Below are 10,339 nucleotides of genomic sequence, written 5' to 3' on the forward strand. Positions count from 1 at the left end.
TTCTCTGAGGCAGAAGAATGAAAAGGGGGGGTGGGGAGGAGGCTTAGCCCATGGTTCCAGAACTGCCCTTCAGCCAGCCATTACCCTGCTCCATGTTTCTGTATTTCTGTTTGTCCTTATGGGACATAGTCTGTTTTGTCAAATTTTTGTTTGTTTGTTTGTTTGTTTTTTGAGACAGGGTTTCTCTGTATAGCTCTGGCTATCCTGGACCTCACTCTGTAGACCAGGCTGGCCTCGAACTCAGAAATCTACCTGCCTCTGCCTCCTAAGTGCTGGGATGAAAGCGTGTGCCACTACTGCCCAGCTTTTTCCTTAGTTTTTGTTGTTTGTTTTTTGAGACAGGGACTCTGTATGTAGCCCTGACTGCCCTGGAACCCAGAGATCTGCCTGCCTCTGCAGCCAGAGTGCTGAGACTAAAGGCATTGTGGGTGTTGGGATCTGAACTCTGGTCCTCTGGAAGGGCAGCAAATGCTCTTAACTGCTGAGCTACGTCTCCAGCCCAAGATCTGTTTTTACTTGTGTGTGTGTATTTAAGTATATTTGCATGCGGGTGTATACATGCCTGTACACATGAGTGGAGGCCAGAAGAGACCGTCAAGTGTCTGTGTTCTGTCATTTTCTACTTCTTCCTTTGAGGCAGGCTCCCTCTCTGAACCAGTGTTTGCATCTTTAGGCTGGAAGCCCCCCACAGTCCTGCTTTATCTGCATCAGAGCTTGGGTTGCAAGTGTTTGCCAGGTTACCCAGCCTGTTCCGTGGGTGCTGTGATCGGAGGTCTAGTTCCTATGACTGCAAGGGAAACACTAAACCACCAAGTCATCCCTCCAGCCTCCTGGTTTTTGCTATTGTTTACTTTATTACAGTTCTAGGCTGGCTTTCAACTTCTGATCCTCCTGCCATCGCCTCAGTGCTGAAATTACAGGTGTGGGGTACCACCCTTGGTTTATGCAGGGCTAGGGATCAAACCCAGGGCCCATGCATGTTGCCAGCCAGGCCCCACCCAAGTCCCATCTGGTTTGGTTTGGTTTGGTTTGAGGTAGTATCTCACTTTATAAGCACTCTCCATTGAGTTTCTGGCTTGAACCCCACAGCAGTCCTCGGTCTCCCAAGGGCTCGGATGACAGGTGTGAGTGGTGTCTGCTCAGAAGTCATTTTTGTTCTGAGTCAGTAGCTTGCGAAGTGTCAGTGTGGTTGTGTGCAGGTTGTGCTGGAGTTGACCAGGAAATGCTAATTTGGGGTCAGGGCTGGGGAGCTGGAGTGATAGAGAGCATACTAAGCATATTAATGGCTTTGGCCAGCACTTCCAAGAAAACACATGAAAAGTTTTGGGGTGATTGGACATTTTGGGGGCCCTAAGATAGGGATTTGGATGACTCAGACCTTCCGCTCTGAGGTAGAGCTAGGGAAGAGAGAGCAGTGGCCAGCTCCATCCACTTCCATCACTGCAGGTGTCCTACCAGACTAGACACTTTCCTCTGCTTATAGTGTGCATTTCGAAGTGACCCGAAACCCGAATGGGGGCAGCCCATTTAGAAAACTGTCAGGGGGAAGCCTTGGGGCTCTCCAGTTCACCAGAGTCTGAGAGGTACCAGAAAATAAAGCCATTTTATTATTTTCGTCTTATTCACTGTATGGCCTGAGGGTGGGATAGGAGCAGAGGGAATGGCTGGCCCCAGCTGAGGACCCTGGGCTTCTACTTGGCCTGAACAGTCTCCTCCAGCCTGTCCAGACGCTCTTGTAGCTTTTGCACAATGGCGTTCAGATTCCTCACATCCTCCTCCAGCCGTGACACAGTGTCCTAGGAGACCCAGCCCTACATTAGGTCCAGCTTTTCTGTTGCTTCCCTTCCTCTGACATCGGCTAACCTTTCCAAGAGCCACAAGGCTTGGACCCTTCTTTCCCGGCAGACACTCCCCAGATTACTGCATGCCTATCCGCTTGCAATCTGGTTTCTAAGGCCTCCGGGTCACCCACTCCTTGCCCTCCAAGAGTCTCCTTCCATTAGGGGCTTGGGCATCTCTAAACACTGGACTCTTTCCCTAAGAGACACTGAGCACATTGATGCAGGCTTTGCCCAAGCCCAGTTTCCTGCTTTATTCCCCGCCCCCACCCCACCCCTTACCGAACTAAGAGTGCTACTGGGCTCCGGTGTAGCTCTTCTGCGAGCGCTATCCAGACCCCTGTTGACTCTCAGCTCCCTGCTCTTTGGAGGGACGTAGCCATCCTTGAGGGAAATGAGGAGGGGGCCAGCATCCCGACCACCCAGCCACTCCTCAGCTGTGAGGGCAGGGTCAGGTCCTGCAGTTGGTGGATACAGGTCCTCCTGGAACAGGTCCGACTGTGGGCAAGGCCAAGGCTGGTCATGAGAGTGTTTATGTTCCTGCCCCACCCTACAAGCCCCCCCATGGTCATTTCCTGTCCCAGAATCCTGGGAGCATAGGTGTATCACCTTTCTAGGCACTGTCATGGCAATGGGCTCACATTTCCGCTCATGAAGCTTATAGAATCTGTGGAAACAGGAAGATGAGTGACACTATTCAGAGTGGCTGGTTGGGTGCTGAAGGTCCAGTTAGGATTAGGGGTCAGTCACCTGGCAATCTCACACTTATTCACTTCCAGGCCACGTTTGGGCATGTAGCCCATACCACGCTGAGACTCCTTGGAACTGAACATGGAAAGATAATGCAGGAACGGAGCCTCAGAAGTGATCTCAAAATACCGGATTGAGCTGTCACCCTGTGGGCGTGGGCAAGAGAGTCAGTACCGGGCACCAGACTTTGTGTTCACCAAGTCACCTTCCCACCTCCCTTGCCCCCAGCCCTCCTGACTGAGTCACCTTGCCACAGAGGTAGACAATGTTAGTATCAGGGTCAAAAAAAGGTAGCAGGACTCCACTGCTTGTGTCCAGCTCCTGCAGGGACAGTGGCTCCTCCAGGTGCTTCTGTAGAGACAGGTGGTGATAGCATCAGGCTGGACCATGTCAAGTCTTCACTGGGCAATAAGAAGGCAAGGGCCCTCAGACTAAGCATAAAAACTCCCCATCTCACAGGTAAACTGAGGCCATGGTCATGTGGTAGGGCAAGCCTCTAGCCTTGATCCCCAGCCTGCAGGGCCCTGGGTCTCAGCACTCACTGTGTCCCACAGCGCCACCTGCCGCTCACTCATGCGACTGAAACCCGTGGTTAGAATCTTCCCTTCTGACACAAACACAGCATGCACTGGCCGAGTTCCCTCATGGGGGCGGTCCTTTTCCTGAGAGGAAAGAAAGGTGGTAGGTCAGCCTTTCACAGTCTCACCAAGGGACTAGACCCCAGGTAGGTGCAGAAAAAGCAACATCTACAGGCCAAGGTTTAGGCTTCCACGGCAACTTACAGCCACAACAGTGCCTTTACGAGGCTCGATGACGCGAACACGCTTGTCACGGCAGGAGGTACAGATGAGAGCACCATCCCGGCTCCAGTCCACGCTGTAGATTGTGTCCGGGTGCACATCCAGCGTCAGCACGGCTGCCCCAGTGCCCACATCCCACACCAGGATCACATTGTCACAACCTGCACAATTGTCCAACGTTGAACCATGAGCCTTTGCCTCCGGTCAAGTCTCCTAGCCCTCCCCTCCACACCCTATGGTACCTGCGCTGAGCAGTACATTCTGGGCTGTGGGGTGCCAGGCCACGATGCCAACCCGCTTGGTGTGGCCCTCCAAGGTGACGACAGGCTCCCGCAAGGGCAGCACCAGGCCCCCATCCGGGATCTCCCACACCTGTAGAAAGGGGCGAGTGAATCTCTGGGGCTTCAAACACCTGGTTCTTCGTTCAGACCCCTTCAAACCCACATTCCTACAAAACCTACCATAACTGTGCAGTCCTCAGAGCCACTGGCAATGACATTGTCATTGTGTGGGCACCAGGCGATGTCTAGCACAGGGGCAGTGTGGCCGCAGACCAGTGGCACATTCTTGTCTACTCGTCCAGTCTGGAGGGCACAATAGGGCTTCTAGTGAGGCGATTTGACCTCCGAACCCAATCCAACCTCCCCACACCCCTGCAAAGGGACGCAGAGGAAAGCTGTGGGGTCCCTGAGGGCACTGGTGTTGGGGAGGACTTGACTTTGTCCTATTCCCTGGAAGGCTAGCACCAAATTGCCTGAGACTCTAGCCAAGATCCCAGCCCTCTATCTCAGTGTCATCTGCAGGTACCATGGAACCAGGGTGAGCATAGGGGTCCCCAAGAGGAGAGTGTGAGAGGGGGCTATAGGATGTGTCCTATAGACTGGGCCCTGGAGGCCTGTCCTGATGCCTCTAGACAGCAGCAGAGGTTTGGAAATGGTCTCTTCTGAGGGCCAACCTCTTCCTGTGTAAGGAGCTGTGCAGGGTGCAGGCCCAGCTTCAACCCGACAACCACTTCCTCTTCTCTTCTGTTTCCATCGGCCCTTTTAAGGTAACAACTTGGGGCCTATCTCCCCTTCCTGTTTCACCCCTTGAAGAGTCCAAGAGTGAACTGGGACTGAAGAGCAGCAGACTCAGAGGGGAGGAAAAGGTTTTTGCTCACCTCCACCTGTGAGCCAGGGCTTACACTTGAGGAGTCCCCAAAGTCCTCACCAGACCTAGGGCCCTCACTCCCGAGAACACTAGAGCGGCCGTATCCTGAGCAGAAAAGCCCAAGCCAAGATTTGGGAGACCTGCCCCCCCTTGTTTTGTCTCCAGAGAGCTTAAGTAGCAAATGGCCCGGTCCCGTTTTACAGATATCAACACAGAACCCCAGGAGAGCTGGGTCACGGTCACCCACTGAGGACCCCACAGTCTCAATGGACAGCAGAGTCCTGCTTAGGAGCACTGCGATTCCAGGAGCTCACCTTGCCTAGGGGTAACACCAGGAAGGCCCCTCCCCCACTGGCCTCACAGATCAGAGCCATGAACTTGGGGTTGACAGCACAGAAGCCACTGTCCCAAGTGGTTTGTGAGACGCGCACATCCTCATAGCACTGGTCAGCCTTGGCTGGCTGTCCAAACACGTGGCGGAATTTGCTGGAGCGAACCACCTGCCGGCTCATCCTGAAGGACACAGATTGTAAACTTTTCTTTGGGTCAATTCCAGCCGTACGTTGTCATCCCCAGAGCAACCCTTGGCCTGCCTTTGAGGGTTCCAGCATCGTGTCTGAGGCACCCTGACCATGACTGACAGCTTGCGTATCTCCCGGCTTACCCTCCCCAGTTTTTCTTCTGTCAAACTCCCAGGCACTTCAAGCCACACCCTCAATCCTGCACCATCAGCCCCTACAACAGCCTGATATGGTGTGGCTCCAAGGGACCAGCTCTTGACTGAGACACAGTGCCTTCTTCCTGGTGATCCGGACACCCTGGAGGTGGGTTCCCTCCTATTGAGCTCTTCTAGATCCTACATCCCTCACGCCCACACAGAGCTTCCTAAAGGCGGGGCAGGGCTTCTCCTTGGCCTTCCAGCTCAGGGATGGCACACACAGGGATGCATGCCAGCTTGCCTAGGAAGGGATGCGGTAGCAGGATGGCCTCCCTAGGTTTCTGGCTACAAGCAGCAGCAATGGCTTGGGTCCCAGCATCTCCCCAGACCTCTGCTCCTAACCTCTGCTCAGAAAAAGTAGATGTTCTTTGGAGCCATCTCTGCTTCCATTAAGCTGCACTCAGGAGAGGCCCACCCTGACTTCCCTGAGATCCGCTAAGATGGTTACCCACTGTGGCTAGGCAGCCAGCCAGTGAAGCCCAGGGGCTGCCTCTATCCTCTGTGTTCCAGAGCTCCATCCTTGTGCCTAATCCCTCCACCTTCCTGTTCAGTGGAGGAACCTCGGCTGCGCTGTGGAAGCCGTCCTGCCCAGAGCCTCTATCCACCTCCCCAGCCTCACCCATCTGCTCTGCCTTAATGGGGAACCCCTTCTTGCTGGGACTCCAGTCCTCATGCACCCTGGTATCTATCTATCACCAAGGAGGCTCCCAGGTCTATAAAAAAAAGGCAGGTGAAGTGCCTGAGTGAAGTCTCCAAGACAGAAAAGGGACATAAACCCCCAGTGAGCAGTCTGAATTTGAGAGAAGGATAGCCAAATCCAGAGGTAGGGGCGGAAGATGTGCCCCACCCGGCCTCCTCCCCCACCCAGGTACCAAGCCCGGAAACCACGGAAAGGGGAACTTAGTCTTGTTTTGCACTCAACCCCTTCCTGTCTCAAAGCTCAGGGCAGCTACTTGGCTCACCCCACCCTGTCGCCCCCCCCCCCAACCTCCGCCCCAGAAGCTCCCTCCCGGGGGCACAGGTTCTGAGCCCAGCTACGGCCGCTCCCCGGAGCCCACCTCCATCTTTGTCACGATGGTCCTTCTCCCTCACCTTGAAGCACTCTGGGACCTACTTGCCCCTTCGCATTCCCAATTCTTCCTTCGGTCCTCCTGGCGGGGCTCACGAACCGGCTCTCTGTCCCTCAGCCTAGTGGCCCTGACAGCTCGCCCGCCCCCACAGTCCTGCCCCCACACTGGCGCTGGCCCCACAGGTGGCCCATGGCAGCGTTGCCTGGCCCTTGTGACCAGCCCTCCCCCCGCCCCGGCGCCCAGTCTCACCTGCTGCGGAGAGCTGAGCGTGACCCCTCCTAAGTGAAGGAGGAAGGAGAGAAGGATGGAGGAGCCGCAGGCTGGCCGCCGAGGATGCTCTGTCAAGACAATGAATGAGCAGCGGCCGTGCGCCGGCCTCCTCCGGGTGGCAGCGCCCCTTTGGGCGGAGCTCATGGAGGCCCGGCCCTTCGCTCTGGGGCGGCAAGGCTGGGACCCGCTCCCCGTGCTGACAGCTCCAACCCCCGAACAGATGCTGACGCGAATCAACTCTTCTTTTAATGTCAAAACGCAAAAATATCCCGTTCCTTCATCCCTCCCCCAGCCGCCCGCAGCCTCCTCGGGGTCCGTTCCCTGGCACCGGAGAAAGCTCCAGAAGGGCTGCAACTAGCCTGAGAGCCTTCTTCGCGATAGGAGGGACCTCTCCTATCGTTGCTCTAGATGGATTTCTGGGAGGTCTTGGGGGGTCATTTCTCCTTTCTAGGGGTTCAGGGCTTCAGCGGGGACACCCTTGCCCTCTGCTTCAAGGGGGTTAAGGCCCGGAAGAAGTAAAAATAACTGGGCATCCTGGAGCACCTGTTCTGTACTGCACCCCCCGCCCCCACCCCCACCCCCCACCCCCCGCCACGAGAGCTCTCGGACCGTGGGAAGAGGGAAGAGGGAGTCCTTCCGCCAGTTTAAAGGCCACGGAGAACACACAGAAGTCTGATATTACACGCAGGAGAGCTATCGTCCGTTCCTGTCCCTTGGGGGTGGGGGGTGGTGTTGCCACATTAGCAAGAGCAGGGCAAGAAAGGCCTTTTCTGGAACCAGTGTTGTGACTCCTGGCTGTCACTCCTCTGAGTGACCTTGGGCAGGTTAATTTAATCTCAGCTCCAAGTTCCCCTCTCTAACAGTCTTTCCTGCCTCAATATGGAGACAGTCCCTCCAAGGATAGCTGGAGGTACACCTACAGAGTGGCAGGTGCTAATTAGTGTTGGGTCTTTCAGCCAGATATGGTGGCCCACACCTGTAAATCCATTGCTACCGAGGCAGAAGCAGAAGGATCAGTGAAACCAAGGCCAACCTGGTCCACATGTAAGTTCCAGGCCAGAGCTACCTGCTGAGACCTTGTTTCAAAAACCCAAAAGATGTTGGCTTTTCTCATGGTCATTTACCAAAGCTTTGGGCTATCTTGGGAGGAAGAGGAAACACATTAGATATGGCTTTGGAGAAGCGCAGGGGGCTGAGGCACAGTGTCAGCAAAGCTTAAGGACACAGGTGTGCTGATAGTCATCTGTAGTCTGAGTACTCAGGAAGCTGAGGCAGGAGGCCAGCCTGGGCTACATAGCAAGACTCTGTCAGAAGTAGAAGTAGTTGGAAGGAACAGAAGAGGCCTGGCTCCAGTTATACTGGTTAGCTGTGTGGTCTTGGCCATAGGCCCCGCCTCTCCGAACCTCAGTTTCTGTAGGTGAGGAACAAGAGGTCCTGCCCACCTCATAGCTAATGGGCTCAAATGAAGTAGTGTAGCCTGAAGTGCTCTGCAGTTACTCAGTGCAGGGTTGGATTATGCCTGAGGCTCTGTGACTGTAGCCAGGGACTCTACAGTCTCCAGCTAACGTGATTACAGTAGTGGGGCTGAGAATGGAGCTCAGTCGGCAGAACACCTGCATAGCAAGCATAAAGACATGATCTTCAGCATCATTTAACCTAGGTGCAGGGCTAGAGAGATGCTCGGGCTAGAGAGATGATGCTCGGGCTAGAGAGATGCTCAGGCTAGAGAGATGTTGCTTGGGCTAGAGAGATGCTCAGTGGTTAAGAGCACTCACTGTTCTTTTTTTTTTAAGATTTATTTTATTTATTTTATGTGTATGAGTACACTGTAGCTGTACAGATGGCCGTGAGCCATCATGTGTGTGGCTGCTGGGAATTGAACTCAGGACCTCTGCCTGTCCCGCTCATTCCTGCCCCGCTTGCTCCAGCCCCTGCTCCGGACACTCAATGTTCTTGCAGAGGACCAGGGTTTATTTAGTTCCCAGCACCCACATGGTGGCTTACAACCATCTGTGGGCATGCATGTGATGCACAGACATACAGGCATGTAAAACAATCATACCTATTGCCTTAGATACTGTTCTATTGTTGTGAAGAGACACCATGACCAAGACACGTCTTATAAAAGAAAGAATTTTTTCTGAGTTTGAGGCCAGCCTGGTCTACAGAGTGAGTTTCAGGACAGCCAAGGCTACACAGAGAAACTCTGTCTCAAAAAAGAAAGAAAGAAAGAAAGGAAGGAAGAAAGAAAGAAAGAAAGAAAGAAAGAAAGAAAGAAAGAAAGAATTCAACTAGGAGCTTGCTTATGGTTTTAGTCCATGATCACCATGGTGGGGAACAGAAAGGGATAGTTCTGGAACAGTAGCTGAGAGCTTTACATTCTGATCCACAGTCAGGTAGAGACAGACAGACAGACAGTCAGACAGACAGACTGGGCCTGGTGTGGACTTTTGAAACACAAAAGCCAACTCTCAGTGGCATACCTCCTCCAGTATGTCTGTATCTATTCCAATAAAACCACACATTAATCCCAAGCAGTTCACCAACTGGGAACCAAGCATCCAAACATGCGAGCCTCTGGGAGCCATCCTTATTCAAACTACCACAGACATAAAATAAAACTTAAAAATCTAAACGGTGAGGGGGTGGCAAAGGCCTTTAATCCCAGCACAGGCAGATCTCTGATTGTGAGGCCAGCCTGGTCTACAGAGCTATGAGTTCTCTATGAGTTCCAAGAGCTATGCAGAGAAACTCTGTCTCAGAAAAATGAGTTAAAAATCTAAAAACAAAACCAGGTAAGATGGTGATTGCCCATATTCTCAACACATGGACAGCAGAGGTGAGAGGCTCAGAAATTCAAGATCATTCTTAGCTACACTAAGGAGTTTGAGGCTAGTTTGTGCTATATGAGATCCTGTCTCAAGCTTTTCCTGCAAGCAATAACAGCTAGTGTAATTGTGCAGCTACTGTATACCAGACTGTTCTAAGCTCTATAGATTTGCATGCTCACTGGGTGTGCTGGTACATACCTGCAATCCCAGGACTCTGGAGGCTGAGGCGGGTCACCAGCCTGGGCTACACAGCAAGACCCTATCTCAAACACAAGCAAACAAAAAGTACTATATTCACTTAATCCTAGAAACACCTTCCACCCTGAGGGTGGCTAGTACTTGGTGGTACTCTCCCTTTGGCAGGAAGTATATAGACACAGACCACCTTCAGACCCAGAGGGCCTAGTACTCACACTCAGACAGAGAACTTGGTGAAACCCATGCCTTCAGGGGCGGTGAGCCTTTCAGGCTACCGCTAGGCAGTCACACTCACCCGAGCTCTTAGATGTCAGGCACGGTCTGCAGTGTGGGAAGGGGAAGAGAGGATGAAGACAGGAAGCTGCTGTGGAGAACAGACAGAAACCAGTGGGAGGGAGTTCTCCAAAGCAGATGTCTACAGAACACAAGAATGAGTGTTAGCTCAGTGATAGGTGGGCCCAGTTTCTCACTAATGTGTGTGTGTGTGTGTGTGTACATATGTGTATATGTGTGTTGAGGACCAAACTCAGGGCCTCGAGCATGCCAGGCATGCTCATCTGTGACATCAGCTTGGTTTTCTTTTAGGGATGTAGCATTCCATTAGACTGTCTGGGATTCGGCTTGTGGCCATGCTTCTCTGTCTAGTGAATCCCCTTTCCTTGGCTTAGCTGTGAGAAGATCACTGATTTGCTCTGTGCTGTGAGAAAGGGTTACA

The 10,339-nt window shown here is 53.2% G+C and overlaps 1 protein-coding gene across 2 annotated transcripts; it reads right to left on the reverse strand.

Annotated features, from left to right (window-relative positions):
* Positions 1–1,584: 1,584 nt before the first annotated feature.
* On the reverse strand, positions 1,585–9,939 carry Coro1a (coronin 1A). 2 transcript variants are annotated; one of them, XM_031388288.1, is made up of 12 exons: positions 9,920–9,939; positions 6,575–6,663; positions 4,852–5,050; positions 3,850–3,972; positions 3,631–3,760; positions 3,371–3,549; positions 3,131–3,250; positions 2,835–2,939; positions 2,589–2,734; positions 2,448–2,505; positions 2,121–2,336; positions 1,585–1,796 (listed from the first exon to the last, which is right to left on the reverse strand). In XM_031388288.1, the coding sequence occupies exons 3-12, from the start codon at positions 5,047–5,049 to the stop codon at positions 1,692–1,694; spliced, it is 1,380 nt and encodes a 459-aa protein (XP_031244148.1). In that variant the 5' UTR covers position 5,050; positions 6,575–6,663; positions 9,920–9,939; the 3' UTR covers positions 1,585–1,691. The 2 variants fall into 2 exon arrangements, with proteins under 2 accessions (XP_031244148.1, XP_031244149.1); XM_031388289.1 differs by lacking the exons at positions 6,575–6,663; positions 9,920–9,939 and adding an exon at positions 6,348–6,522.
* Between the last annotated feature and the right edge of the window lie 400 nt (positions 9,940–10,339).

This window comes from Mastomys coucha, unplaced genomic scaffold (genome assembly GCF_008632895.1).
Source record: "Mastomys coucha isolate ucsf_1 unplaced genomic scaffold, UCSF_Mcou_1 pScaffold21, whole genome shotgun sequence".
Taxonomy (NCBI): Eukaryota; Metazoa; Chordata; class Mammalia; order Rodentia; family Muridae; genus Mastomys; species Mastomys coucha.

What these genes read in the sequence shown, in the direction of transcription:
- Coro1a (XM_031388288.1), bottom strand. Translation starts at nt 5,049, where the DNA reads ATGAGCCGGCAGGTGGTTCGCTCCAGCAAATTCCGCCACGTGTTTGGA. An exon ending in TGGTGTTACCCCTAGGCAAG is followed by an intron (nt 3,973 to 4,851) that starts GTGAGCTCCTGG and finishes TGTGCCCTCCAG; the next exon opens with ACTGGACGAGTAGACAAGAA. An exon ending in CCAGTAGCACTCTTAGTTCG is followed by an intron (nt 1,797 to 2,120) that starts GTAAGGGGTGGG and finishes TGGGTCTCCTAG; the next exon opens with GACACTGTGTCACGGCTGGA.